At 64.1% G+C, this 26428-nt stretch overlaps 1 protein-coding gene across 2 annotated transcripts in view; it reads right to left on the bottom strand.

Annotated features, from left to right (window-relative positions):
* The window catches only part of GRID1 (glutamate ionotropic receptor delta type subunit 1), a 460835-nt gene extending 436199 nt beyond the window's left edge, over window positions 1–24636 (bottom strand). For both annotated transcript variants that reach the window (XM_036461268.2, XM_045570709.1), the window contains exons 1-2: window positions 24390–24636; window positions 22572–22727 (exon numbers count right to left, since the gene is read on the bottom strand). In XM_036461268.2, the coding sequence (XP_036317161.1) occupies window positions 22572–22727; window positions 24390–24468 (235 nt within the window). In that variant the 5' untranslated portion in view covers window positions 24469–24636. The remainder of the gene's footprint in view (window positions 1–22571; window positions 22728–24389) is intronic.
* Between the last annotated feature and the right edge of the window lie 1792 nt (window positions 24637–26428).

Raw genomic sequence — 26428 nt, 5'->3', positions numbered from 1 at the left:
TGGTGGGAACAGGGTGCCATCAGCTCTCAGCCTGCGCCTGACCCCACACCAAGCCTTGGGTCTAAGACTCCAATCACAAGACTTCAGCCCGAGCTAGTTTGGCTCAGGGGTTAGAATGCTGGCCCACAGACTGAAGGGTTGCAGGTTTGATTCTGGTCAAGGGCACATACCTCCTCCTTCTTTCCACTCAGTTGCAGGCTTGATCCCTGGCCCTGGTCGGGGCACATTCAGGAGGCAAACAGTCAATGTGTCTCTCTCACATTGATGTTTCTCTCTCTGTCTCTCCCCCTCTCTTCCACTCTCTCTAAAAAAAAAGGGGGAGAGAGAAAGATTCAAAACACAGTTTGAGTCCTGAGCCTTGCAGTGCCAGGTGTCTGAGTATGGGAGGGGTCCAGACCCCAGGTTTACCACCACCTACTCTGTGCTTTCTGCAAAGAGGCTAAAAGTTCCAGTTGATGCCACTCAGACCCCGCCCCACACACCTGGTGCCCTCCTGTCGTCTTATACCAGAGTCTGCAGGTGCCTCCAGTCTACTGGAGCCTGAAGCCTCCCACGTCTAGTTCTGAAGCCTCCAAAAGCCGAAGCGGGGGGCGGGGGGGGGCTGACAGGCTGGCCAGCACTAGCCAGTGACTCTGCTCACAGCCAGAGGCTCCCCTCCACCAGGGCGTCGGAGAGAATTACACCAGCAGTCCACCCGAGAACAGAGCACCCTGGCACCGGCCACCCTTCGCTCGAAGCTGTGAATCCGTTTCCTCCAAGGAGAGTGCCTTGTAATTATGTTTACAGGGAGCTATCTGGATAAATACATTTAAATGATAATATTCCTATTAACAAGATCTGCTAGAATGGCACGTGTCATGTAGCTAGTATGAGAAGACTCGGTAATCAGAAAATGCAAATTAAGTAACAGTCAAGTACCACCTATTAGCCACCAGACTGGCAAAGCTCACAGGCTGACAGTGCTTGCTGCCGAGAACGGAGAATGCAGACGCTCCTCCCGTCGGTGAGCTGCTCCGACAGCTTCCCGGGGCCTGGCAGAGCGCTGAGCACCCGCAGGCCATTCACCCGCAGTCGCGCATCGTGGGACACACAGGATGTACACACTGTCTGTAAGCGTGAAACAGCAGAAATGGCCCAAAAACCTGTCCAGAGGGAAGCATGGCCTACGCATCTCCTTAAAATGCAATGGGTTATGGAACCAGCACAGCGACTTGCAAGACACCTGAGTGAAAACAAGCCCGTCCGGGTGGCATGTGCAGCCGGCAGTTTATAGTTAAGACACAAAGCTGAGCTCTGCCTTCCGTGGTGCACAGAAACGTACACACAGAGAACGTTCTGGAAGGACACAGAGCAACCTGACTTCAGTGCTCCCGAGGAGGGAAATGGGACTTTGATTTTCATTCTTTCTTAAACCTCTTCAGTTGTGGCATTTGAAGAAACTGAAGGGTGAGGCTGAGTCAAAACCGGGCCGGCAGGCTGAGCTCCGCGTGTGCAGGAAGGAGGCTGGAGCGGAGCGGCCCACATGGCTGCTGCCGGCAGCGCCCACCCATCCTGGGCTTCTCAGTCTGTCCCAATCCCGCTGTATAACCAGGGATCGCTCTCACAGGAAGTCTCAGCAAACACCTTCCTGTGCAGACGGCTAAAGCCCCAACTCCCCGGGCAGCGTCCCTGCGGGCTCCTCGCCTCCTCTCATCCCGGGACTCGCTCTGTTTACGGCTCCCAGGACCCCAGGTCACTGGCCCAGAACGCCCGATGCTGCCAAGCACCCCCAGGGAGTGAGGGCTGGGGCTCTGGAGCTGGCCTGCATGCCCCTCGGCACCCTGCCACCAGGGGGCGGGACAAGTAGAAGGAGCCCGCACGAGGGACGGAAGCAGAGGTGCCGGGTCCTCAGCAAACCTTCTGCAGCTGGGGAGAGAGGCCAGGCATCCTTCCCACCCTCAGAAGGCTGCCTGGCTCCCCTGCCCTTGCCCGTCCTGCCAGCGGCCTGCTACTGCAGCCCCCATCCCCCCACCCCTGCCATGCCCCTGAGCACCCCAACATGTCAGAACCTCAGGCCTCTGTGGTTACCAAGGGCCACCAACCTCTAAGAGCCCGGCATCTGTGGTCCACGTGGCCACAGGGCAAGCATCCCACATGCACCCAGAAACCAGGACCAGGACTCAAGCTGCCGTCCAAGCCCTGGACCCTCCCTGGGTGGGCTTTGGACGTCCCAGACCACAGAGGCCCCGCCCACAGAGGCCCCGCCCACAGAATCCCCGCCCAGAGTCCCCAGCCCACAGAGCCCCGCCCACAGAGTCCCCAACCCACAGAGTCCCCAGCCCAGAGGCCCCGCCCATAGAGGCCCCGCCCATAGAGGCCCCGCCCACAGAGGCCCCACCCATATAGGGCCTGCCCACAGATGCCACGCCCACAGAGTCCCCAGCCCACAGAGCCCCGCCCACAGAGTCCCCAACCCACAGAGCCCCGCCCAGAGTCCCCGCCCAGAGTCCCCGCCCACAGAGCCCCGCCCACAGAGTCCCCAACCCACAGAGCCCCACCCAGAGTCCCTGCCCACAGAGTCCCCAGCCCACAGAGGCCCTGCCCACAGAGCCCCGCCCAGAGTCCCCGCCCAGAGTCCCCGCCCACAGAGTCCCTGCCCACAGAGTCCCCAACCCACAGAGCCCCGCCCACAGAGTCCCCAACCCACAGAGCCCCACCCAGAGTCCCTGCCCACAGAGTCCCCAGCCCAGAGGCCCCACCCAGAGGCCCCGCCTACAGAGTCCCTCCCACAGAGTCCCGCCCACAGAGACCCGCCCACAGAGGCCCCTTGCCTCGCCGCCCCAGCTGCCCGGAGCCCTGTGGCCTCCCTAAGCACCTTCCCAGTGCCCAGGACTGAAGCAGCCAGGTCGGAACCATGCTGGCCGGAACCACGCAGGGGCACGCAGGGGCACCTCAGGACCCCGAGGAGGCAGAACAGAAGGAGCTCAGACGGGAGCCCCCAGACAGGCCAGCTCACTCTGCTCCCCGGGCCGCGACGGAGCGTCTGCCTGCTTCCTCCTCGCAGACAAACACTAGTGCTCGTGCGCCAGTGGGCCTCAGGACCGGGAGCCAGGCCTCGGGCCTCTTCTCCAGGGTCCCGCACCTCAGACACTTGCCTCAGACACGGACACGCCCCAGCCCAGGAGGGAGCTGCGGGCCTCCCCCGCCCCGAGGCTGGCCTGGCTCCTTCACCGCCCACCACCCTGGGAATCAAGTGCACTTCCCACCGAGGACCGAGGACGGAGGCCACCAGAGGAGGGACAGGCACGAGGAGCCGTGCGAGGGAAGGGAGGCTCCAGAGGGGACAGCTAGCTGAGCGAGAAGCCGAGGGACAGGGGTGGAGGGGGAGAGAGATGGGGGGGCAAGAGGGCTGGCACTGGCTGAGAGCTCTTCGGTCCCCCAGTCCCTGCGGTGGCCGTGGCATGTGCCCGGCCTCTTCGGGGGAAGGACTCAGAGGTGCTGCTTTCAGGCGCTCTTTGCTGTCAGCCCCCATAGGGGTGCTGTGAGGGCCGCCCCAGGGGTTTCCCTGCTGGTCTTGGCCCCTGCCCAGGCCTGACTCCGCCCGTCTCTCCCTTCCCCAGGAGGGATGCCAAGAGCACCCATCAGAAGCCCCTAAAGGCCAAGCTCAGCATGCACTGGAAGTCACCCCTCGTCTGACGTGTGATTTGCAGACTTTCTCCCATCCCAGAGGTCATCCTGCCCTGTGACCTCCTTTGCAGCATGACTCTGTTGTCAGGCAGTCCCACGTCTGTTTTTGCTTTTGCTGCCCGCGCTTTTGATGTCAAATCTATGAAATCATTGCCAAGACCAATGTCACGAGCTTTCCCGTTTTCTCTAGTTTCCAGGACCAGGTCTGACGGGTAAGTCTTCGGTCCATTGGGAGGTGGCGGGAGTGTCTGTGTGACACACAGCAGCCGTCCTGTTCCTCCCAGCGCCCCCTGCAGGACAGGCTCCCTTCCCTGCGCAGCCGGCTGTCCGTCAGGGTCAGCTGGCCACACGTGTGGATTATTTCTGGCATCTCTATTCTGTTCGACTGGCCTAGTGTCTCATAGAAAAAACACACTAATAAGCCAATTAAACATGGGCTAAGAACTCAAACAGACATTTCTCCAAAGAAGACAAATGGCGGAAGAGACATAAAGAGATGCTCGACATCATCAATCACCGGGGAAATGCGAACCAAACCACAGCGAGCTGTCACCTCACACCTATTAGGTGGCTGTTACCAAACAAGTGCTGGCAAGGATGTGGAGGAAAGGGAACCCTTGAACGCTGTTAGCGGGAATGAAAACAATATGCAGAGTCCTCAAAAAATTAAAAATAGGGCTACTGTATGACCCCACTCCCACTCCTGGATATACAGAGGCCCAGTGCACCGCGCTGCCGGCTGCCGGCCGGTTCTCCCTCCCTTCCCGGCTGGGCTGCCTGCTGCCACAGGGCCTCCCTCCCCCACCGCCGGCCCTGCCCCCTGGTCAAACGCCAGGTCAAGGGGACAATTTGCATACTACGCTTTTATTATACGGAGGATATCCAAAAGGATTGACATCAAGAATTTAAAGAGATAATAGCACTCCTATGTTCGTTGCAGCATTATTGCACAACAGCCAAGATGTAGAAGCAACCAAATTGTCCGCCAACAGGTGAACAGATAGAGAAGACGTGGTGTCTCTACAATTCAACCTTAAAAAGAAGGAAGCCCTGTTAATACGTGGCATGGGTGAACCCTGGGGACACGGTGCTAAGTGCAACAAGCCAGCCACAGAAGGACAAACAGGCAGAGTGTCTGAGTCACAGCACAGACACAGGCAGAAGGCGTGGCCAGGGGCTGGGGGAGGGGACGTGGGGAGTCCCCTTCGAGATGGAGTCTGAGGTCTGCGACAGCAGGAGCCTCTCCTGACGCTGCACTTACACTGAAAACCTATGAGCACAGGGCGCATTACATGTTCGTACCACCATAAAGTGAAGATTGAAGGTGAGTTTTAAAATGCTACCTCCTCTCTCCAACAGGGAGTGCCACAGCGCTGCCTCCCGCAGAGCCAGAGCGCACTGCCCAGGAAGTCCCACTGCCGCCCCTCCCCCGGCTCTGTCAGCGAGGTCAGCCTCACTGCCTCCCCTGCTCCTCCCGAGGCCTGAGCCTGCTGGGCCCTCACCCTGACCCTCCACTTCCCTCCTGACCAAGCGGTTCCCTCCGGAACCCCACCCCAAGCCCCTTTCTCCCTGGCTGAATCCTCAGCCTAGCCACCCACCTTCCTGCGGGAAGACCGCCCAGAAACAGTCTCCTCTCCTCATCCCAGCTTCAAGCCCCCAGCCCCGCGCTGCGCCAGAGTGAGGCCCAGCCCGTCCGCGGGAGGCCTGCTCGCCACTCAGATGTCCAGCCCCTTCTCCCACCAGACCTGCCCTCACACAGGGACCCAGCAAACCACGAGGGTCCCGCACAGCTGCCTCCTCTGCCTGAAATGCCACCCCACCTCCTGTCCTCAACCTTAGGCAACCTTCGACTCCTCGTTACACTTCAAAACCAACGCGCGATCCTCCGGGCAGCCTTCCCTGATCCACCAGGAGACAAAGCTCCCGGAGTCTGTGCTGCTTCCAAACCGTCATCTGTCCCACAGGCACTGCCCCACACCCCCTCCAGGGGGCACGCTGGGGAAGGAGGCACTGAGGCCATTCTGAAGTCCCTGAGTTAGCACAGTGTGCCCTGCAAAAGCTCTCAATGTTTGTTGAGATTAAATAAAATAAATCCACTCTGCATTGGATGCCAGCCACCTCTCCCTCCTCCTTTCCGCCCTCCCCTCGCTCCCCTCCACTCCTCCTCGCCCAGGTGGTGTTCAACCTCACCTCCTGCACTGCTCAGGGCAGCTGCTTCCCCTCCCTTCGCCCACCGGCCCGCCTGCCAGCCCCCTGCCTGCTGGACAGGGCCTGGAACAGCCCGTGCTCCTTCTCCAGGGAAGGCGCTGCCTCACGCTGCTTGGAAGAGCTCGGCACCTGCTCACACATCAATTAAAATCATAATTAGGTGGTGAGTGCATAATTAAAACAACACGTGCCGTCCCCCCGCTCCCCACTGCTGCTGGCTGCTGGGAAGGAGACCAGTTGTGTGGAGGGAGGCGGGGGGGATCCCTCTGTCTCTGAGCACCGTGCTTCCTTCCCCGTGTCCCTCTGGCCAGGAAGCAGCCCCAGGCCGCCCCAGCACAGCCCTTTCCGTGTGCAGTCCTCCCATCCTGCGCCCTTTCCGTGTGACCCCTCTCACACTCAGCATGTCAGGTCTCACCCTTTGAACGGGAGTGCGTCTGCCTACGGCGCCTGTCAGGGCCTGTGTGCGGGAGAAGCTCCTGTTCATCCTTCAGAACCCAGCCCGCTCCCCCTGGGCCGGGCTCAGGGCGGGGGGAAGATGCACGCGTCCCAGAGGAGCAATGAGGCTCCGGGGCCGCACCCTGCCCCGGGGCGGGAGGCGAGAGGTGTGAGGTCCGCAGAGCCTCCCGCCGCCCTGCTGCCGGCCACGCTTCCACAACGCACCTGCGGTCCGCGCCGTGCCCAGCCAGCCCGTGGCGCCCGCCGCACGCCAGCTGCCCAGTGTTGTCCTGCCAGGAGCAGAGGGCAGCCTGCCGAGACACGGCCTGCCGGAGGGCGCTCTGCAGAGGTTTCCCCGCCACCAGGCGCAGTGCCAGCACCCAGCACGCCCTGCTGTGACTGAGGTCCTGGGCAGGGCATGGACCTGCCTGCCAGCCTGAACTCACCTTGCCCGTGGCCGAAGCACCACACCTGCGTGTGTGCACTCCTGTCCGCTCCGCCCGCTGACCTGTGGGCAGCCAGGCCCGCTCGGTCACTCGCCCTGACACCCGAGGCAGGTGACACCAAGGCCGGGCTCACGGTCACGGAGTGCCTCCGCAGCAGTGCGCCCGGGTATCTGTGGATGCTGCCGTGGCGTTTCCAAAGGGGCTTTGGGAAGCAGTGCCACATACGTGAACCTGAGGGAACAGACACCTGCTGGGAAGGGCTCCTGGAGCTCACCGGTTCAACTTCCTTAAACAGAGCCTGGGAGCCATTTCTGCACAGGAACCTCTCACACCACCTGCCCGCCTGCGCTGTGCTGCTGCCATCTAAGCCAGCCAGCCCTTATACAGGTTTCCTGGACCCCTATTTCATCCAATAGCATTGAGGCTTTCCTCATCCAATCAGAGCTGCACAGCTAGGACCAATCAGAGTGGCTCTTTTGGCCCAATCAAACTGTGAGGATTCGGAGCCCTCATTTGCATAAGGTTAGACCAATCAGGGACCAGGGACGGGGACTTCTGTCAATGTAAGCCAGCTCCCCCCAGATCCTTGAGTGCAACTGTCCCTTTCCTCCAAAGACAGGTTATGTCTCCGTGGATGAGCTTAGCTGCAGAGGGTGTCTTGCCAGGGCAGAGCTGACTAGCTGGAGAGGGACCTGGCCCCGGGGCTATTCCACGGGCCATGGGTGCTGTTTTCCCAGCTGTGGTGCTGTATCACTGCTTGCACTGAACTAAATTTCCTTCTTCACCACCACCCAAACTGGGGATTCTGCTGGCAAATAAATTGGCGCCACAACATGGTTTGACATGTAAAATGTTACTAAGTGCTCTGCCAAGGAAAGTTTCATGGTCAGCTGAGCCTGAAAATGCTGAGTTCAAAAGTTACTGGCCTTCCTGACTGCAGGACTTCTCAGAGCCTTAAATATGCCGGTGTGCATGGTGCTTCTCCAAGAGAGGCGTCCAGCTCAGTCATGTGTACAGCACAGACCCCGTTTCTGCTACAACACTGGAACTCGCTGTACAGAACTCAAGTAGAGACATGCTGTTACTTCCTTTCACGTCTCATCAGCCTGGAAAGCAACTAAGGCTGTCCCCATCTTAGAAATGCCGACACATGAGGCCTCTCGCAGTCACTGCTTACCCCCAGCACCCAGCACCCAGCACCCAGCACCCAGCACCCAGTTGGGAGCCGCATTAAGAGATGCCAAGTCTTGACCCAGAGCAAACCCTCAAGGGACTGCCCTGAGGTCCAGCTGAGCATGGTTTCCTCGCCAGCCAGGGGAGGGTAGGAATCAGGGGTCCCTGAGGGACAGGCAGGGGCAGCAGCCGTTCACCTCCCTGGAGCCCGTGTTGGTCACATCGGCTCTAGGTTGTCCTCCTCGGAGTCTGATCACGGACTAAGACCCGTGCGAAGGAGAATGCCCGTGTTCACAGAGTGCCACATGCGCACTGAGAAACACTAGCAGGCGCCCAGTGGCAGAGGCAGGTGCTAAGGCTTGTGCCCACCATGACCTCCAGCCTCCAGCCCCCGGCCACGCACACGTTTAGGCATCGGAAAGCGTTTGGTGACTGAAAGATCTAGGACACCTCGGAGACAGGAGGGCAGGGAGGAGTTGCTGAAACAGGGTCCCAGCCATGCAGCCTGCTGGCTCGGGGGCTCAGAGCCCAAGCAGGCTTTGAACATGAACCCCAAGTGTGCACCCTGGCCAAGGAGTTCGGATGGCGAGAGCACCCTCCCAATATGCGAAGGTTTCCGGTTTGATCCTCAGTCAGGGCACAAGCAAGAACCAACCAACAAACACATATATAACAAATACCTTTTCCCTCCCTCTGCCTTCGCCTCTCTCTAAGAAAAAGAGAAAAAAATCCAAGTGTGTGTCTACAGCCGGCCTCTCCAATGAGGCCTGCTTCCCACCCACATGGTGCCACGCCTCCCCAGGCCCGAGGGGCCGGCCGGCCATCCCTGGAGCTGGGGCCCCGGTGCCCCTGCCAGTCCAGCTGCAGGGCGGGCTTTCATACACTCAAGTCCAGTCACTGGGTGACAAATCTCGTGTGCCAGGAGGCAACAGGCACAGTCCTACCAGGCCTGGCTGCAGGGAGCATGGCCATTGTTTGATTTCATGCAAGTGTCACCCATTCAACTGTACACTTTCTAGAAAGACCCTGTCACACAGCGCAGCTGCCTGCCTGGCCCACCTGACTGCCTGATGGATCAACAATGGCTGGCCACAAGCCGGCCCAGCAAGAACAGCCATGAGAGAGCACCCCAGCAAGTCAGCCGCCCTCCAAACTGAGTGGGCAGGACAGGACTGGGGGCTGCTGTGGGGGTGCCAGGGCTGGGAGCCTCTCGTCCCTGGCCCACGTGCCAAGAAGGCTGTGGCCAGGGCACCCCTCCCCCTCAGGCACTGACCTGTAAGGCAGGCCCAGCCGCTCCACAGAAGCCTGTCTGGGGAGATATTGGCCCAACTCTGAGACTCTCCCCAGGCCGGGAAGGAGACAGCCCGCCAAAGGGGAGGCCCAGGCTGCTGTGCGGACAGTTCGGTGAAGGGTGAGGACTCAGAGCCGGGGAGCTGCAGGTGTGGAATTGCCCATGGGGCAGCCAAAGCAATGATGGAGAGTGACCAGCACATTTACCCTTCGCCTGTGCTACGGTCTTCCCTCTCCCTTTGGGGACTTCTCCCCGCTCCCGCAGCCTGGAGGAGTGAGGCACATGCAGCGCCGTGGGGACCCCATCCTCATGCACGGACTGGGTGCACTCAGGACCCAGTGTGGCCGGCAGAGTGCTCTGAGGACCGCCCCGGGAGCACCAGGGACTGGCCTTCCCCTGACATGTTCGCTCAGCAGCAAGGCGGCTGGCTCTGGGGGAGACTGGCAGAACCACGGCCCGCACAGCCAGCAAGCTCACTCCCCGCTCAGGACCAGCCTTTCTGGGACCCCTTTTGGCCAAAGCCGAGTGGGCGGAGCCCGTGCCATGGACTTGGGGGAGGCCTGGCTGGATTCATGTAGGAAGCTTGCTGCTCCCTCCCAGGTCAGAGTCCACCTGCCATAGGAGCCCCATGATGATGCCCATCCATCAGCCACAGGGTGCCTCCCGCCCTTAAGCTCAGCTCCACCCTGACAGTCCAGCGGAAGGACCTCTCTGTCCAGGACCCTCGGGCCCCAAGGCCCTTCCTGGGTGAGCTCAGCTCTGTCCTCTGCTGCTCTGCAGTCCTCGCCTTATCCTGGCCGCCTCCTCCCCCCGCCTGCCCGACCGGTTCCGGGGCTCCTCAGTCCCTGCACACAACGGGGCAGCCCAGTGAGCACAGTCAGCATCCCGTCCTCTTTAACGCACGCGAACACCTGGCAGCAGGTGCTGTGCTTCCCCCTCCGTGTGAATGAGAAGAGTGAAGCTCAGGAGTTTAAGCAAGTTACTCAAGGTCACAAACTCCACCGCCACGGTATCTCAACCCCATCCCCCATGAGGCAGGGCAGACAGGGGACAGGGCGCCCAGGGGGCAGGGGGCTGCACGTGCCTGCCACATCCACCACCCCCCAGCACCCGCCCAGCGGCTGGCCCCGACAGGACACAGTGGCCGTCCATGAAGGGACAGATGTCCTCAGTGGCACCAGAAGCCCTGCCCTCCAGAAAAGCCCGGGAGGAGCTGCAGGGAGGCAGGGTAGAAGGCAGGAGGCAGGCAGGGGCTGGGCGCTGGCACCACAGAGCCCCACGCGGGGACGGTGCCTGCGAGGGGGGACTCGGGCCATCAGGGCTGGTCCAGTAAGTAGCCCGAGGCTCCGGGCTCCGGGGGGCCAGGCGAGCAGAGCTGCGCTGCGGGCACACGGGGAAGCTCTCCGCTGGGGAGGCAGGCGGGGCTGGCCCTCGGGGGCCACCGAGCACCCAGCGGGCAGTGCTGAGGCCGGCCACCCCACACCGAGGAGCCCGGGACAACGCAGAGGAAAGCAGAGGCTGGAGTCAGCACACGGAGGCCTGGGGGGAGGGGGGGACTCAGGATAGCGCCCTGCGCCAGAGCCTGTGGCCAGCCCAGTGGCTTCCCATCGCTCACGCAAGCGGCACTGACCGGCACCTGCCATGTGCCAGACCCTGTGCCAGGGGTGGGGACCCAAAGGACAGTGATCCCGCGCCCTGAAGCCTCCCCTGGGCTGCGAGTGAACAAATGTCCGGACAACCGGCACTCCGGACCCAGAAAAGCGGGCCCGAGCACCAGGGAGTGGCCCAGGGGGCAGGGCGCTCAGGGGGCAGGGCACCCAGGGGGCAGGGCGCCCAGGGGGCAGGGCGCCCAGGGGACAGGGCAGCCAGGGGGCAGGGCGGCCAGGGGGCAGGGCGGCCAGGGGACAGGGTGGCCAGGGGACAGGGCGGCCAGGGGACAGGGCACCCAGGGGGCAGGGCGCCCAGGGGACAGGGCGGCCAGGGGGCAGGGCGCTCAGGGGGCAGGGCGCCCAGGGGGCAGGGCGGCCAGGGGGCAGGGCGGCCAGGGGGCAGGGCGGCCAGGGGACAGGGCGGCCAGGGGACAGGGCGCCCAGGGGGCAGGGCGCCCAGGGGGCAGGGCAGCCAGGGGGCAGGGCGCCCAGGGGGCAGAGCGGCCAGGGGACAGGGCGGCCAGGGGACAGGGCGCCCAGGGGCAGGGCGCCCAGGGGGCAGGGCGCCCAGGGGGCAGGGCGCCCAGGGGGCAGGGCAGCCAGGGGGCAGGGCGCCCAGGGGGCAGGGCGCCCAGGGGGCAGGGCGGCCCAGGGGGCAGGGCGCCCAGGGGGCAGGGGGCAGGGCGCCCAGGGGGCAGGGGGCAGGGGGCAGGGCGCCCAGGGGGCAGGGGGCAGGGCGCCCAGGGGGCAGGGGGCAGGGCGCCCAGGGGGCAGGGGACAGGGCGCCCAGTGGGCAGGGGACAGGGCGCCCAGGGGGCAGGGCGGCGGTGCATCCTGAGCAGAACGGGAGGAATGGGAGGAGTGCCTGCAGCAGGGGGAGGCTCAGGTCGGGCCATGAGGTGACTGAAACCACAGCCACCGGGAACCAGCTAAGCAGCATGGAGTGCGGAGGACTGGCTCCCAGCACGGGGTAAGTCAGTGAGAGAGGCAGGGAAAGCACAGCCCCAATCCACCCAGAGCCAGTCACTGCCATGGCGGCGGGGGTGGGGGGACAAGGCGAACGTGCCCGGCCTGGCTCCGAGGGGCGCCGCGGAGGGCCTGCCGGGGATCCCACGTGCAGATCCCCCGTCCAGAGGGGGACCGGGGTCTGCCACGGGATTCTGAGCCTGGGGTGCCGCCAGGCCTTCTACGCATTCACTCCAGAAGTCCTGAGCGGGAGGGTCTGTGCTGGGACACTCCGGGCCTCCAGCGGAGGCGGCAGGGGCCAGGCACACGGGGCTCAGCCCCCCACCTGCGCCCTCTGACCCTAGGAGACTGGCCTCTTCCCAAGCCCCTGTTCGGCCCTTCCCCAGTGCTCCAGAAGCCAGACGAGAGGTGGGCGCTGGGCAGGCCGCGTCCCAAGCTCTCACACTGATGTCCCGCCTCCTGGCGCCTGCGGGAGGCGCCCCTGACCCGCTGCCATGGGAACAGAGGGCTGCGGGCCACCCAGGCCACACAGCACCCCGGCCAGCCGGGCCCATCTGGGCGCCGCCCAGGGAACCAAGGAGCCCTAGTCCCACCCGCTCCGCACACAAGGCACTCGTCAGTAGCAATGACCTCGGACCCGGACTCTTTTCTGACTGAGGCAGCAGCACCCAGTTCAGAGGTGCTGACCAAGCCAGGGCCCTCAGAGACACCAAAGGGGTGCAGAGACAGGCCCGGGCCCCACGCAGAATGGGAGGCAGCGGAGAGGCACTGTGGAGGGCAGGAAGCCCAGGCAGCCCACCGGCTCCCTGGCTGGGCACAGCCCTCGGCGCCCATCCTCAGCAGAGGTTCAGTCTGCAGCTTGTTTCTCTGGGAAGCACCGCGCTTTGAGATAAAGATCAGGGCTCGCATCCCCAAGTTCAGGGCCAAGCCCACACAGGTGCTCAGGAGACGGACGGATGGATGGATGGATGGACGGACGATTTCCTTTCTCACATCCTCACTGAGAGACCAACAGAGAAACTCAAGCAAACAAAGGTCCTCCCCGCTGCAGCTGAGGTCCGGGCACTGGGGCCAGCAGCTGGTCCGGAGACAGCAACCCGAATCCCGCCAGGAGCCGGCTGGGCCTCCGCAGGCACTGACCTGCCTCTTCCAACCTAGCAGAACCTCCCACACTCACCTGCAGCCAGATCAGAGCTAATTTTCTGAGTCTCTGTATACAATAAATCACTTAAAAACCTGTATCTACAGGGTATGCAACAAAGGGAGATCTCAAAGCCCATTAGCTCCCAGAGATGCTGTGTTGCCGGAGAATGTGGGCTGTGCAATTAAAGCAATTTAGGTCTGATCACAGAGACCGTGGGCCTCACTGCTGCCACGCCTCGCTGTGAAGAAAGCCGGCATCTTGTTTCACCCTGTGACGTGCCGCGGAGCCGCCCCCCTGCGGAGCCTCCTCCGCGGAGCTCTCGGTGCGGAGGCGGCTCTGAACCACGTCTCCCTGTCGGTGACGCCTGGTTGTCCCTGTCCTCGGTCTCCTGAGCTCCAGCACCCAGAGTCTGGGGAGGGGCAGCCGGGGGCCCGGACGGGGCTCATTCCCAGCCCTCCGGGAGCGGAAGCCCAGGAGAGCGCGACAGTGAGCTCGCCCCCTGCAGGGCGGCCGCAGGCGGGGGCTGCGCCGACCCCCTGGGTCTCCACATCCCGCGGGCCTCGCCCCTCACAGTGCAAACCTGGACCGGTGTACAGTTCTGGGCCCTGATGTCCTCTCGACGGCCTACAGCCTGCACCCCTTCCCTGCCGGAGGCTCAGTCCCTAGAGACAGGGCCGCTTCTGCCGGGACCGCAGAGAGGGAGCCTAAGACCCAGCAGGTCCCACCGCCACCGGCACCTCCACTGTGCCCAGCAGCCCGGGCAGCTCACGGGTCCCGCCAGCTCCCTCAGAGCCCTCGTTCAAGCTGCCCACCTGGAGGCCCTCTGCCTTTCTCCCCCTGGCCAGCCCCCACCTCCCGCTTCAGACTCGCTCACGGTCCCTCCTCCGGGAGGCCGTCCTGGCGCTCCGGGCCAGGCCAGGTCGGGCACCCGCTGTGCCACAGCCTGAGCCGACTTCATTCTCTGTAACACGGACCAGCCCACACGTCATCCCTGACACCCAGCTGTTGCCACCGCACAATGTGGGGGGGACTCCCTGCTCCACATGGCCGGCCAGGGTTCCCCCAGAGAACGGTTCTGATCGGCTGGAAACCACCCTGAGCCCCGGCCCCTCACGCCCCGTAAGGAGGCTCAGCTTTCCTCCCGACCCCATGCGGCCTTCTCCAGCGCTGGTTAATAATTTTAAAACAATCAAGTCCAGCAAACCGTAACCGGCTGAGGACTGGCAGCTGGGGAGCCTCCCGCTGCATCGCCTCTGCCTGGGCTGTGCTTAGACAGGGTGACTGGGGGCTCACCAGCCCCTGGCAGAGATAACCTTCCCGGAGCAGCCAGCCGCCTAATGAGGCTATCAGGGGACTCCTTAACGAGATTAGGCAGGGCCAGAGCTCTGCCTCCCGCTGCGGAAGATTCTATTCAATTAGCCCTTCCAACAAGCAGGCGCTGCCGGAGGCGGCCGGGCCTCGGTAAGACAGCCCCTCCCAGCATCCCTGTGACTGCCCTGTGACTGCCCGGGGGCAGGGTCTCCGCCTCCAGGGACTGCCCAGCAGCTGCCCTGGGGCTGGCCTGGGGCAGGCTCTCCCCCTCCAGGGAAGCAGTCTGCTCACCAGAGGCGCTCATTCCTGCTTCCTCAGTTGCCAGCGTGGCAGGGGTGCTGGCCACATCCTTGCCCTGGCACAGCGTGCCAGCCCCTAGCACCTGCCAGGGGGGCTGCAGTGTAGGCGCTGCCCCTCCGCCAGGCTCACAGTGGCCAGGCTCCCTGGCTCCAGACCTGTGGCTTCTTCTGCCCTATCACCCCCTTCACACGAGGACTCTGGCGGGAGATGAGAGAGAAGCCCAGGTCCTGGCTCACGCCCAGTACCCAGCAGCCACAGCCTCCGAGCCTCCAACAGCCAGCACCTGGACCAGGGGGCTTCTGCCCCGAGGCCCACTCCCCGCACAGGCACGCCCCGGGCCTGTGGACGGCGTGGACAGGCCCGGCAGCAGCTCAGGCGGAGAAACACCTTCTGAAACGGGGCCACGAAGCCCTGCTGCCAGGCCTGTGCCTGCCCCGCCGAAGGCCAAGGGAGACCTCACACCCCGAAGTGGCCCGGAGGGCCGGGCCGGCACGGGTGGCTCCCCCGGCCTTCAGCGGGTGCACCGACGCTCCAGCCCGGGGAGAGACTGGCAGGGGCGGCCCTGGGGCTCCAGGCCCAGACCGGAGCTACAGGAGGCGGGGCAATCCCCCAGGCGCACAGACTGCCCCGAGCAGCAGCTTCGGCAGGGAAGGCAGCAAGGACCCCAGATGCCAAAGCAGGGCCACCTCAGTGCCTGAGTAAGCCAGGGAGCTGCTCAGGGCCCTCCTTCCCACCCCTCCCCTGTGCGCCAGATGAAGGACGAGAAAGCCCCAGCCCAGGCCGGGAGCAGAGCCAAAGCCCCACTCTGCGCAGGGCAGCAGCGCAGAAGGGGCAACGCTGGCCAGGCAGCGCGGGGGGTGAGGCCAGCAGGGGGGCTGGGCCGGAGCTGCCACCGGCGTGGTGGAGGAGGGCACGGTGCCCAGCAGGGGGCTCCATGTCTCTGCCCTCACCTGGGAGTGGTAGCCCCTGGAGTGCCATGTGTGCTTGGCAGGGCCCAGGAAGACAGAGCGAAAGGTGGCCAGGACGCAGGGAAGACGATGCTGGCCACCCCACTCTGAGCCACCCACCCTGCTTCCCAGCCACATCCTTTCTACCCACCACCACCTCACAGGAACAGGCTGAGAACAGGGAGGGGCCGCTCAGCTAACCTGTCACTGAGCCTACCCCTGCCACCAAACAGTTTTGCTGCCCCAGGGCAGGCTCCGGGCGGGGGGGGGGGGGGGGGGGGGGGGGGGGGGGAGGGGACATGCTGGCCAGATTCAGCCACTCTGTGCATTCAGAACAGCAATGCTGAGCAGCGCCAGGCAGGCTCCAGAGCCCCAGCCGGCAGGTGGCTCTAGACCAGCGATCGCAGACGCTCTAGGCCAGAAGTGCAGACTGGTGGTCCGTGGGGACGAAAGGCTGGTGGCCGCTGCTCTAAACAGCCTCCGTGGGTCAGGCCCAGCCTCTTGCCCTGCCCTCCCAGGACCTCCAAGGTGAACTCAGCTCCCAGCTGCCCTGACTGCTGGGGGCTGCAGGAGCCCGCCAGCTCAGCCAGGAAGAGCAGACCAAGAGCCCCTTGGGACGACTCGGGCTGGTCATGTGACAACCATCCTCCCCTCTGCTTGCCCTCAACGGGGCGTCTCAGCCGGTTTCCTCAGCTGACCTTCACGCTGTCCTCTGTGCTGTCACATCTTCCAGGCAAGGAAGCCAAGGTAAGGCGCCCAGAGGCCGGGCAGAGCCCGAGGGAGCCCGTCCTCAGCGGGAGCAGCAGCACTCCTGCCCTCCCCCCGCCCAGCACCTCCTCTGTGCTCCTGGGGAGGCGGAGCCCATGCTGAGCACGGCAGGACGGCCAGGCGTCACAGGGGAGCGTGGCATCGGCTGCCTCTGCCCAGGGCCGGCAGAGGACTGACGGGAGGGAAGCACACTGAGTAGGCCAGCCAGCGCCATGTGTCCCAGGTCTGGCTGGAAGAGTGAGGACCAGACAGCCATATAGTCACCTGGCAGCTACCTGCCGGCACTGCAGGTGGGGAGAACCCTGGGTCTTTCTCTTCCCAGCCCACGGCCATCAGCCAGAACACTGGCTTTTACAGGTCAAGAGCCCAGCTGCTGGGGACTGAACACAGACACAGTGCCCGCTGAGGCTCCACTCCCGGCAGAGACACTCCCCCACCCCACCCCCAGAAAGGGGCTGTCAGGCCAGCCCACAGCAGCGGCAGCAGCGAGATGAGTCTCTGCCCAGAAGAGAAAGGAGCTGCTGTGCAGGGCGGCAGGGGGGAGCAGGCCACAGGAGGGCAGACTTGCTGCACATCAGCTGAGGGGCTCACTGGTGCTGGCGCCGGCACTGGGCAGGCCTGGATGTCAATCTTCGCCTCGTTACTCAGGAAGCATTTAGCCCAAGCCTTCTGGGACAGGATTGGTAAACTCTGAGCAATACCCGGGGAGAACCGGCTTCCTGACCTCCCACCGCACCAAAAGGCAGCCAGCGTTTTCGGGGGCAGAAGGACAAGTAAGAGAGCAGCAAAGGGGGAGGGACAGGAAGCGCAGATTGGACTCAGCAGACTGGACTCAACAGGATCCAATCATCTTCACTTGTTCATGGTTTTGTGTTTCTTTGTTGTTGTTTTCACGAGTCACCAAGGAAATGGAGGGCTGTTTCCAGGAGTAGGGTGTCATTCAGATACTGCTAGTTCTCCCCTTCCCAGGCACATGGCACGACTGTGCTTCCTGGATCCCGCATGCTAGCTGGGGCCACAGGACTAGTTTCGGCCCACGAGTGTTTAGCAGAAGTGACATGGATGTGTCACGTCCAGACAGTCTCCCCAGGGCTCTCTCCCTCTGGCACAGCAACTGGCAATATTCAAGCTGAGTGACCGTGAGGAGCCAAGGTGGCCAATGACGAACATGTAACATCGACAAGAAACAGCCTTTTGTTATGTAATGCCACTGAGTTTGGGATTGTTTGTTACTGCAGCATAGCTTAGTCTATCCTGACTAATACAAAAGGAACCACAGAACAAAACCAAAAGGCAGGGACAAATAGGCACTTCCCTGGTATCCACGTCTAAAAAGACTAACACCCAGCCCTAGCCGGTTTGGCTCAGTGGATAGAGCATGGGCCTGCAGACTGAAGGGTCCCAGGTTCAATTCCGGTCAAGCGCACATGCCTGGGTTGTGGGCTTGACACCCAGTGGGGAGCGTGCAGGAGGCAGCTGACCAATGATTCTCTCTCATCATCGATGGTTCTATCTCTCTCTCTCACCTCCTCTCTGAAATCAATAAAAATATATGAAAAAAATAAAAAATAAAAAGACTCACATCCAGGCGTCAGACTGGGTTAGCAATGGTTTGGGAAGAGGAAGTGCAGTGTTGAGGAGACGCACTTTCTGGGTCAGGAGAAGGCCAACTAGAGAGGAAGACTGCTGGAGGGGACGTGGCAACCAGAAGAACACAGGAAGACATCCTGTCTGCCGTGAGGGGGTGTGCGCTGAGTGCCAAGCAGCACCCTGCCCTTCCTCCAGGAGAAGCGGCCCCACGTGCTGACAGGAGGCTGCTAGCGCGCCCAGAACAGCAGCACCGCACACACAGGTCTCCCTGGACGCAGGGCCTCAGGTGTCCACCTCCAATCTGGGACCAAGGTCACCACAATAGGAATGATGAAAGGGAGCCTCCAGAACCCACAAGAAGAGGACATGGATGGGACGGGAGTATCGTCTGTAAGGTGACAGTGCGCAGTGTGTATGCATGTGTATGTGCATGTGTGCACATGTGTGCACACACAGGAAGGGCCCTAGAAGGAAAGAGAACTCTGAAGCCTGGGAGCTCAGTTGAGGGAAATGGCAGTCATTCCTTTGCACAGCCACAGGCTTGTGAGGGATCCAGAGTGAGAACTGGATGGCCCCCTGCCCCAGCCAACCCCAGTGAGGGGCCACCAGTGCCTGCAGCCCCGGCACAGCCATCTTCAGGCTTACAGCGTCGCTGGCAGCAGCCCCTGCGGGGCCAGGAAGAGCAGCTGCGTGTGGCACCCATGCCAGCCTGGCCTCTGGGAGGCCCCGCCCTGGACCCTGGTGGGCGGTGAGAGGACAGGGGAAGAGGGAGGAGTCGGAGGGAAACCTAACCAGGCAGGAAAGGAGGCACGACAGACAAAAGCAGATCCTGTAGGAACTTCCTCAGGCACAAGAGCTTCCAGGCGCAGGGCACGCATGTCGCTGGACAGCGAGCAGGTGAGTCTGCAGAGGCCCGAGGCTCTGTGCGTGTCTCCAGGGAGGCATGCAAACATGGCTGTAGTTCCCGAGTGACTTCAGCAGGTTTGGCTAAGGCAAGAGAATGCCACCCGGTCAGCCACCCGTGAGGAGAGAGGGAAGGCGCTCCGTGTGCACTGGCTACGCTGGGCCGACAGGTGTGCCAACATGGACGCCGTGAACAGCCCACCAGGTTCCGAGGTCCTACCCGGCGCTGGCTGTGCGCGGATGCCCGGAGGGAGGGGGCGTTAGGCTGAGGGGGACCTGCTGACATCATCCTGGGTTATCCAGATGGGCCAGGGCTCAGGGAGAGGGAGCTGTGATGGCAGAGTGAGGCACAGCGGCAGGCTGTGCGGAGGACCCCGCCCACCACAGCTCGCTGGACGACAGAGAAAGGGGCAGGGGCTGAGCAAAGTGGGGCCTCCGGAGCTGGAAAGAGGGAGACGGACCCTCTTCTGCTGAACATCTACGCACCAGCCTGGTGTCAGAGGGCAAGGGGCGACCTAGAAGTGACCGACACAAATTGAACAAGACCAGCACATGCCCCCGAAAGCTCACTGAGGTTTACGTTTCTCTGTTTCAGTCTGTGAACGCCAAGCTATACTTTGGTGAGTTTCACCTCGTCTTCCTAAAATACTTTTGTGCTTATTGTGACTAAAAGGAATATTGCCTCACATACATTCCTTTTTTCTTCTTCTTCCCTAAATTGTTATCTTTCCACTCAATGACATATCTCTAAGGCATAACCTGTAACTCAAGTCTTTCACTCACAGTAAAATAATATGAACAGAGAAGACCAGGACTCAGCCAGTTCTTTTACACATGCATGCATTTATATAATCTTCTGTTTGAGCAGGTACTTTAAAACAATACGGAAATTTTTATTTAACAAACTAGAGGCCCAGTGCATGAAATTCATACAGTAGGTGGGGGGTGGGGATTCCTCTTGTAGTCCAGGAGCCCTTGGGGGATGTCTGACTGATGGCTTAGGCCCACTCGCCATGGGACAATCGGACATCCTTAGTGCTGCCGCAGAGGCGGGAGAGGCTCCCACCACAACCACCACCACCACCACCACCACCGCTGTGCTTACCAGCTGTGAACCTGTCTTCTGAGTGGCACTCCTCCTGGGGGAGTGCAATGACCACCAGGGGGCACTAGCTAAAGAAATGATGCAGCTGAAGATATCAACAGCCTCAAAGCAACTAAGATGAATTCACAGCTGGGCCACGGAGGGGAATGGCGCTCGCTGCACTCCCATCACAGGCCTTCCTCAGACATGTCTGCACATCGCTCAGTGACCCTCACCACAAGCCCACGAGGCAGGAACCATGATTGTCCCCTTTAACCCATGTGGCAACAGCAGCTCCGAGCAGGGCCGGGACCCAGGTCACACTGTAAGAAGGCGAGCAAGATTTGAAGGGAGTTCCTGGGGCTCCAGCAATCCAGCCCTTTATCCACAGGGTGCTGTCTCTTGGACTAAAATGGGGGCAAAACTAGCTCAATCCCCACCCACAGGTCACTGGAAGCTCCCTGACCATGATGGAGACTACACCCCATCTGCCTTTGCCCCCTTCGTCCTTGGCCTCTTCCCCCGCCAATAAGTCCTTTCCTATCCCACGAAGCAGTGTCTGCCACCCTGTCCTGCTGCAAGGAGCATCCAGGCCCAAGAGAGATAAGACAGCCATCAAGTAGGGGCGGACAGCATGCCACAGGGCACAGAAGGAAGGACACCCAGCAGTGGAGAGCAAGCCCCTGAGCCCGAGACCCTGCCCAGGAGCCTGTGAGCGCTGCTCTGCAGCCCCAGGCCCTGGGGGGGCTGGTCCTCCCCCCACCTCACTGGCAAGGTTCCTTGCAAGGGCACAGGATGGCATGGACGGCTGCCCAGACACTGAACGCACCCACCAGCTTTAACCAGCACACGCTCCGGGCAGCAGCAGCTCGGCATGGCCTGGCGAATGCCCTGCACTGGTCCACTGTCAGCCACAGAGTCCCACGCCTCTCGGACACGCACACACGCCCTCCACACCACGAGGAGACCACGGCAGCCACCAGTCACACCAGTGGAGAAACTGAGACTCAAGAAAGCAAGGTCTCTGTCAGAAAAGGTCCCTGGTGGAGCCTGTGTCTGCAGGACAGTCGCACTGGATGGCCCACAGCTCATTTTGTCCGGCTTGTACTCAAGTGGTTGATTAGTTGGCAGCAGTTAAAAATCAAATTTTACATTCAAGTCCAGCCTTGGGACTCCTCAGCACATCCACAACATGAGGACTTCCATTCCCAAACGGCAAACTTGGAAAACCTGGGAGCCCAGGCAGGTCCCAGCACAGCGAGCTCCGGGAGGGACAGGTGCGCCCGCTGTGAACTCAGCGCCCCACCACAGCACGCAGACAGGTGCGGGGCGGTGTGGAGGAGGCACTCTGAAAAGCCGCGTCACCCCGATCCCACTCCAGCTGGGTCACTGCTCCCTGCAGCGGGAGCCCACCACCATGAGGGACCCAGGAGTGGGGAAGTGGAGGCAGGGCTGCTGGTGGGCAGACACCAAGGACGGGCTCCTCCTCCCGCACCGCAGCGGACATCTGACCCCGGGGTCTGCCAAGGCTAACAGGCAACACCCGCCTCACCCACTCACTGCCACCCCCAGGCCAGACATCCTCGGACCTTCAGGCCCAGAGGTGGCCCTTCCTCTCTGCCCACACCCAGAAGACCTCCTGCCAGCTCAGTTCTTCCCGGCGCAAGCTCCCTCCTCCTGGGCGGACCAGAACCGCCATGGAGTCACCCGACCTGCGGCACCCGAGAAACCACCGGCCAACTGAGCATGGCATCCGGAGGACACTGGGCACAGCGGGCTGGAGGGGAGAGGGGGAGGCTGCCTGTGTTCCTCACCCCACCTCCTCCTTACACCCCTGTGCTGCCAGCTGCTCCTGGAATGAACCCCCACATTCTGCACCCCCAGCTTGCTCTCCACCCTCAGCACTCAGAGTCTAGATGAGGAGGAGCCATAGGAGAGGAAAGGGACCAGGGCTGGGCAGATGTCAGGGTAGGGAGAGCTTCAGGCGCTGGCCAGGAAGTGGGTAACAGGGAAGGAACCCCAGTTCCAGAGCCAAGCCTAGAACCAGCTGGGAGAGAAAGAAGGGGCCCAGAGGGGAGGGGAGAGCAAAGGCGGCCAGCTCTGCCCATCCAGCTCCGTGAGCACTGCTGCCCCTGCCCCAGGCTGGGTCTGAGGCAGAGGCTGAGGCCCAGGACCCCGGGCCGGCTAGGGTTTCCCTGCAGCCAGGCCTGGCTCAACGCCACTCCTTTCCCGGTCAAACAGCGCCCACCGGCGGCCCAGGCTGAGTTAGCGGGAGCTGCGACCGCTCTTCCAAACCAGGATAAGCAGATAAGCTCTGCCACCGAAGCCTGGCACCCAGGCACCGAGGGGGCGTCGGGCGCACCGCGTGGGGGAGAGGGGAGAGGACGGCCGCCCGCTCGCCCGGCTGGCTTCCGTTGGCCGTGAGGAAGACACCAGCCATCTATTGTAGGTCAGGGGGGTGCAGGGATACAAGCACGTCCCCCACAAACACTCAAACAAAGGCCGAGCCCGGCACACGCGCACCCCATGGGAAGTGGCCGCAGACTCGCAATGCGCTCCTGGGAGCCCGGCCCCCACTCGCCAGCTCCCGGCTGCCCAGCGCCCAGGCCCCCGCCAGGCCCCCGCAGCCCACAGCCCCTCTCTGCGCAGCCCCCAGGGCGGGCCCATGGAGCCGGGGCGCCGCCACTCACCCTCCTGCACCGCCTGGAACGGGTTGTTGGCCTCGATGACCTTGATGGAGTAGGTGATCTTCTCGCTCTGCAGAATGTCATCGTTGAGGCTCAGGTCAGATATGGCCAGCTGGAACACCCGGTCGTCCTTGGCTGCATTCTCCTCGAAGATGGCACCTGGAGGGGAGAGGGGTCAGGACGGCCTAGAGGACCCCTGCCCCCCTGGGGATCCGACTGGCTTTCCTAAGACAGCCAGCAAGGATGCCCACACAGAGCCATGCACACGCTGCCACCCAGGCCACACAGGTGTCCCACAGCCAAGCCGCCTCCGGACCCAGCCTGCCCCACACAACTGCCTGCGCCCCCTGGAGTGGCCTCAGGCAGCCGCGGGCTCCCGGCAGGGCAGTCCCAAACGGAGGATGCCTTCCTCCTGCCCTGCAGCCAGTCCCCACCGTGTGGAGGCCAGCAGCAGGTCCCCGTCTTTCCCACACGGAGCATTTCAGTCCAGTCCAGCTCCGCGCAGCTCTGCCCAGGGGGCCCTGCTCCCGTCCCTCCCAGCTTCCTCCGCCCCAATGCTGAGGGGACGGACTGCCCCTTAGACCCCCGCCTCCTGGCGAGGGCTGAGGCGCCCGGAGCCTCCCGGAACCACCCAGCTCCCTCCAGGTGGCCCTGCTGGCCTCCTCCCCGCTGAGCTCCCCCTGGCCCCTCTGACTCCCCTCGCCCTGGTCTGGCCCTGCAGCCTGGGCATCGCCGGGTGGGCAACGCCGGGCCCTCCCGCCCGGGCCAGGCCCCCAGCCCCCACAGCCCCAGATCTGGGCCCGATGACCTCCTGGAGCTGCGGGGGTTAGGGGAGGGAGGCTCCCGTCCCACAAACACCAGAGCCGCAGTGCTGACCGGCCCCCTCCCCCGCGGGAAGCTGGTTTGACACCCTCTCCCCCCTACCCCCCGCCCCAGGGTGATGCAGCTCGGTCCCTCCATCCCCATCACCCCCTTCCCGCCTGCCCCACCTTCTCCCCACTCCGAAGCCCCAGTGGCGTTCACTGGTCTTCCCCAACTTCCGGAGAGACAGCTGCGGGGGGGGGGGGGGGGGGGGGGGAGAGGGCATCCAATAACCGCTGTCAGCCCCCAACCCGGCCGGAGTCCGGCATTCTGTCCCACACTCCCCTCGGCCGCCCCTCCTCCCTCGCTCCCCGCTCCCCATCCGCCTCCCCATCCGCCTCCCGGGCTCCCCAGCCGCCTCCCCGCTCAGCGCACCCGCCGCCTCCGCTCCTCCCCGGCTCCCGCCCGGGGCGGCGGGCGGCCCCGAGGCGGCGGGGAACCCCGGGGCGGGGGCTGCGGCGCCGGGACCAGACACACCCGCACCCGCCACGCGGAGGAACGGGCAGCCGCGGCCACGCTCACCGCTGGAGGCCGATGGCCCCGCACAGGCTCGGACCCCGCACCTGGCCCTCGCAGCGACACAGCGGGAGCCGGGCGCACACGGCCCCGCGGGCAGCACCCACCCGCGCCCGGGGACCGCCGGGGCCTCGTCTGCTCGTGCCCGCAACTTGGCGAGCCCTGGGCCGCCCGCCCCCGGGGCCGGCCGAGGGGCTGGCCGGCCGCCGACGGCTCCTGGGGCGCGGGTCCGGGCGCGGGTCCAGCACCGGTCCCCGCAGCCGCGGCCTCCGTGTCGGCAGAGGCCGCGGGCCCGCGGGGACCGGAGCCGGGGGAGCGGGGCCCGGGAGCGCGGCGCGGCCCTTCGGTGGAGCAGCGCCCGCCGGGCCTCGGACCGGGAACCGCCAAGTTCGGACGCCGCGCACCCCCGCCGCCCAGGCCCCCGCCCGGCCCCCGCCCGCTCACCGATGTGGATGATGGAGTCGGCCCGCACCGACACGCACTGGCAGATCCAGGGGAGCAGCCACAGCGCCAGCGCTTCCATGTCCCCCGGGCGCGCGGCTCATCCGCCCGGGCCCGGGGCGAGGCCGAGGCAGCGCGGAGCGGAGCGGAGGCGCCGTCCGGGTGCAGCCCCGGCCGCCCGGAGCCCCGCCGCGTCCCCCGCCGCCCGCCCGCGCCGGCACCCCGAGCCCAGCCCCGCTCCGGCTCCCGCTCCGGCGGCGGCGGCGGCGCGATGCAGGCCGGGGGCGGGGCGGCTCCGCGGCTCGGCGGCTTCGGGCGGCTTCGGGGCGGCGGGCGGCGGGCGGCGGCTCCGGGACGCGGCGTGTCTGACCGGCCGGGAGCGAACTGCGGAGGACGCCCCCTCCCCTCCCCGCCCCTGGCTCCCGCTCCCCCTCCGCCCCCTCCCCGCGGCCACGTGACTGCGGAGCCTCCGCCCGCGCGGCGCTCCCGCTGGCGGCTCGGAGGGCGCCGGGCGCTCCGCTCCCGCTCCGGGGGCGCTCGGAGGCCCTGCCGCGCGCCCCACTGGCCAGGGGCGCGGGGATGGCGCGGGGTCGGCACCTGACCGGCCTCGGAGGCTCCGGAGCGCCCGGCACCCTCACCGCAGCCGCCGAGTGTCTCGGGCATCCCCCGGCTTGGGGCCGAGAGCCCCGCACACCGGACTGGGGAGCCGGCGGAGGGCCGGCGGGCACGGGGACGCCGGGGAGTCACGGGGACCGGCCTCGGCGCGCCCCCGGGCCGAGCGGGGACCGCTGGCTGGAGCCTAGCCGGCCGCGCGGCCCTGCGGCGCCCCTCCCCCGCCGCGGGGCGCACTCGGCCGGGAGGCTCGGGCTCTGAAGCCCAATTCATGGCCGGAAACCAGCGCGGCCGTGACCGCGGCGCCTGGACGTGAGGAGCCTCCCAAGCGGCGGCTCGGCGCCGGTCTGCATGGATGCTGCGCGGGGACCCGGCGGAGCCGCTCCGCGCGGCCGGCCCCGGGCCCTCTCCGGGCGGCGAACGCCAGCCCAGCCGCCGCGGCCAGCCGTGGCGCCCGCTGTTTGGGCTCCAGCCTGGGAAGGGGTGCAGCGGGCGCGTAGCTTCACACCCGCCCAAGTGCCAAGCAGGCTGGGCTCCACGCGGCACCCCGAGATTCCGGGGAGGCAGCTGAGCCTCCCAGACCCGGATTCCGCGGAAACTCGGCCGGGGCGCCCCTGGCAGAGCTACCTGCAAGGGGCCGCGCCCAGAGCCGGGGAGCCCCTTGGCCCCTGCCCTGCTCCAAGCCATGCGTGCAACACCCCGTACCTGGAACTCCCCGCGCAGTGGGAAAGGCGAACACACATACACACACACACAAAAAAAAATCATTAAAAGATTGGCAAGGACCTTGACCGGGCTGCGTATGCACAAGCGCATCTTGGGCTCTGAGACAGCCTGGGAGGGCTTCCTGGAGGAGGTGACATTCTAAAGGTTGAGTGGGAGCTACCCAGGGAGAGGAAGAGAGGCTTCCAGGCATTGGGTGCTAATTAGCCAGCCAAGGCAGGAAGAAAGCAGGTGTGTGTGTGTGTGTGTGTGTGTGTGTGTGTGTGTGTGTCCAGCTGTGAGGAGCCATTGGCATATTTTACTTTGGAAAGGTAGGGAAGAGCCTGTGCAGATGGGAGCAGGCTCTGCAGTGGGCTGATGGGCAGGGCAGCCTGGTGAAGGGAAGCTGGATGGGAGAACCAGCAAGGAGCCACGTGGCAGGCAAGGTGAGGAGGCTGTGGGTGAGGGGAGGAGCCTGTGCCTGTGGGAGGTTGGCTACCAGGCTGAGGGCGGTACCCACACAAAACCTGCCTTAGGGGCCCTGAATTGTAAAACATGCCCAGCCTCTCCAGTCCCACAAGCCTCCATTCTCATCCCCTCACAATCTGACCATTCACGGCTGTAGGGAGCCGGGAAATCGAGGGCTTTATTATGTAACAGTTTGGTTCCTGTGGTGACTGTTTCCACTTTGGGAGGATGGCGGGTGTGGCCGGGGACTCAAACCTGAG

Source organism: Pipistrellus kuhlii, unplaced genomic scaffold (assembly GCF_014108245.1).
Source record: "Pipistrellus kuhlii isolate mPipKuh1 unplaced genomic scaffold, mPipKuh1.p scaffold_m20_p_35, whole genome shotgun sequence".
NCBI lineage: Eukaryota > Metazoa > Chordata > Mammalia > Chiroptera > Vespertilionidae > Pipistrellus > Pipistrellus kuhlii.
The sequence above is the reverse complement of the archived record's forward strand: the minus strand, read 5'-3'. Positions and strand labels throughout refer to the sequence as shown.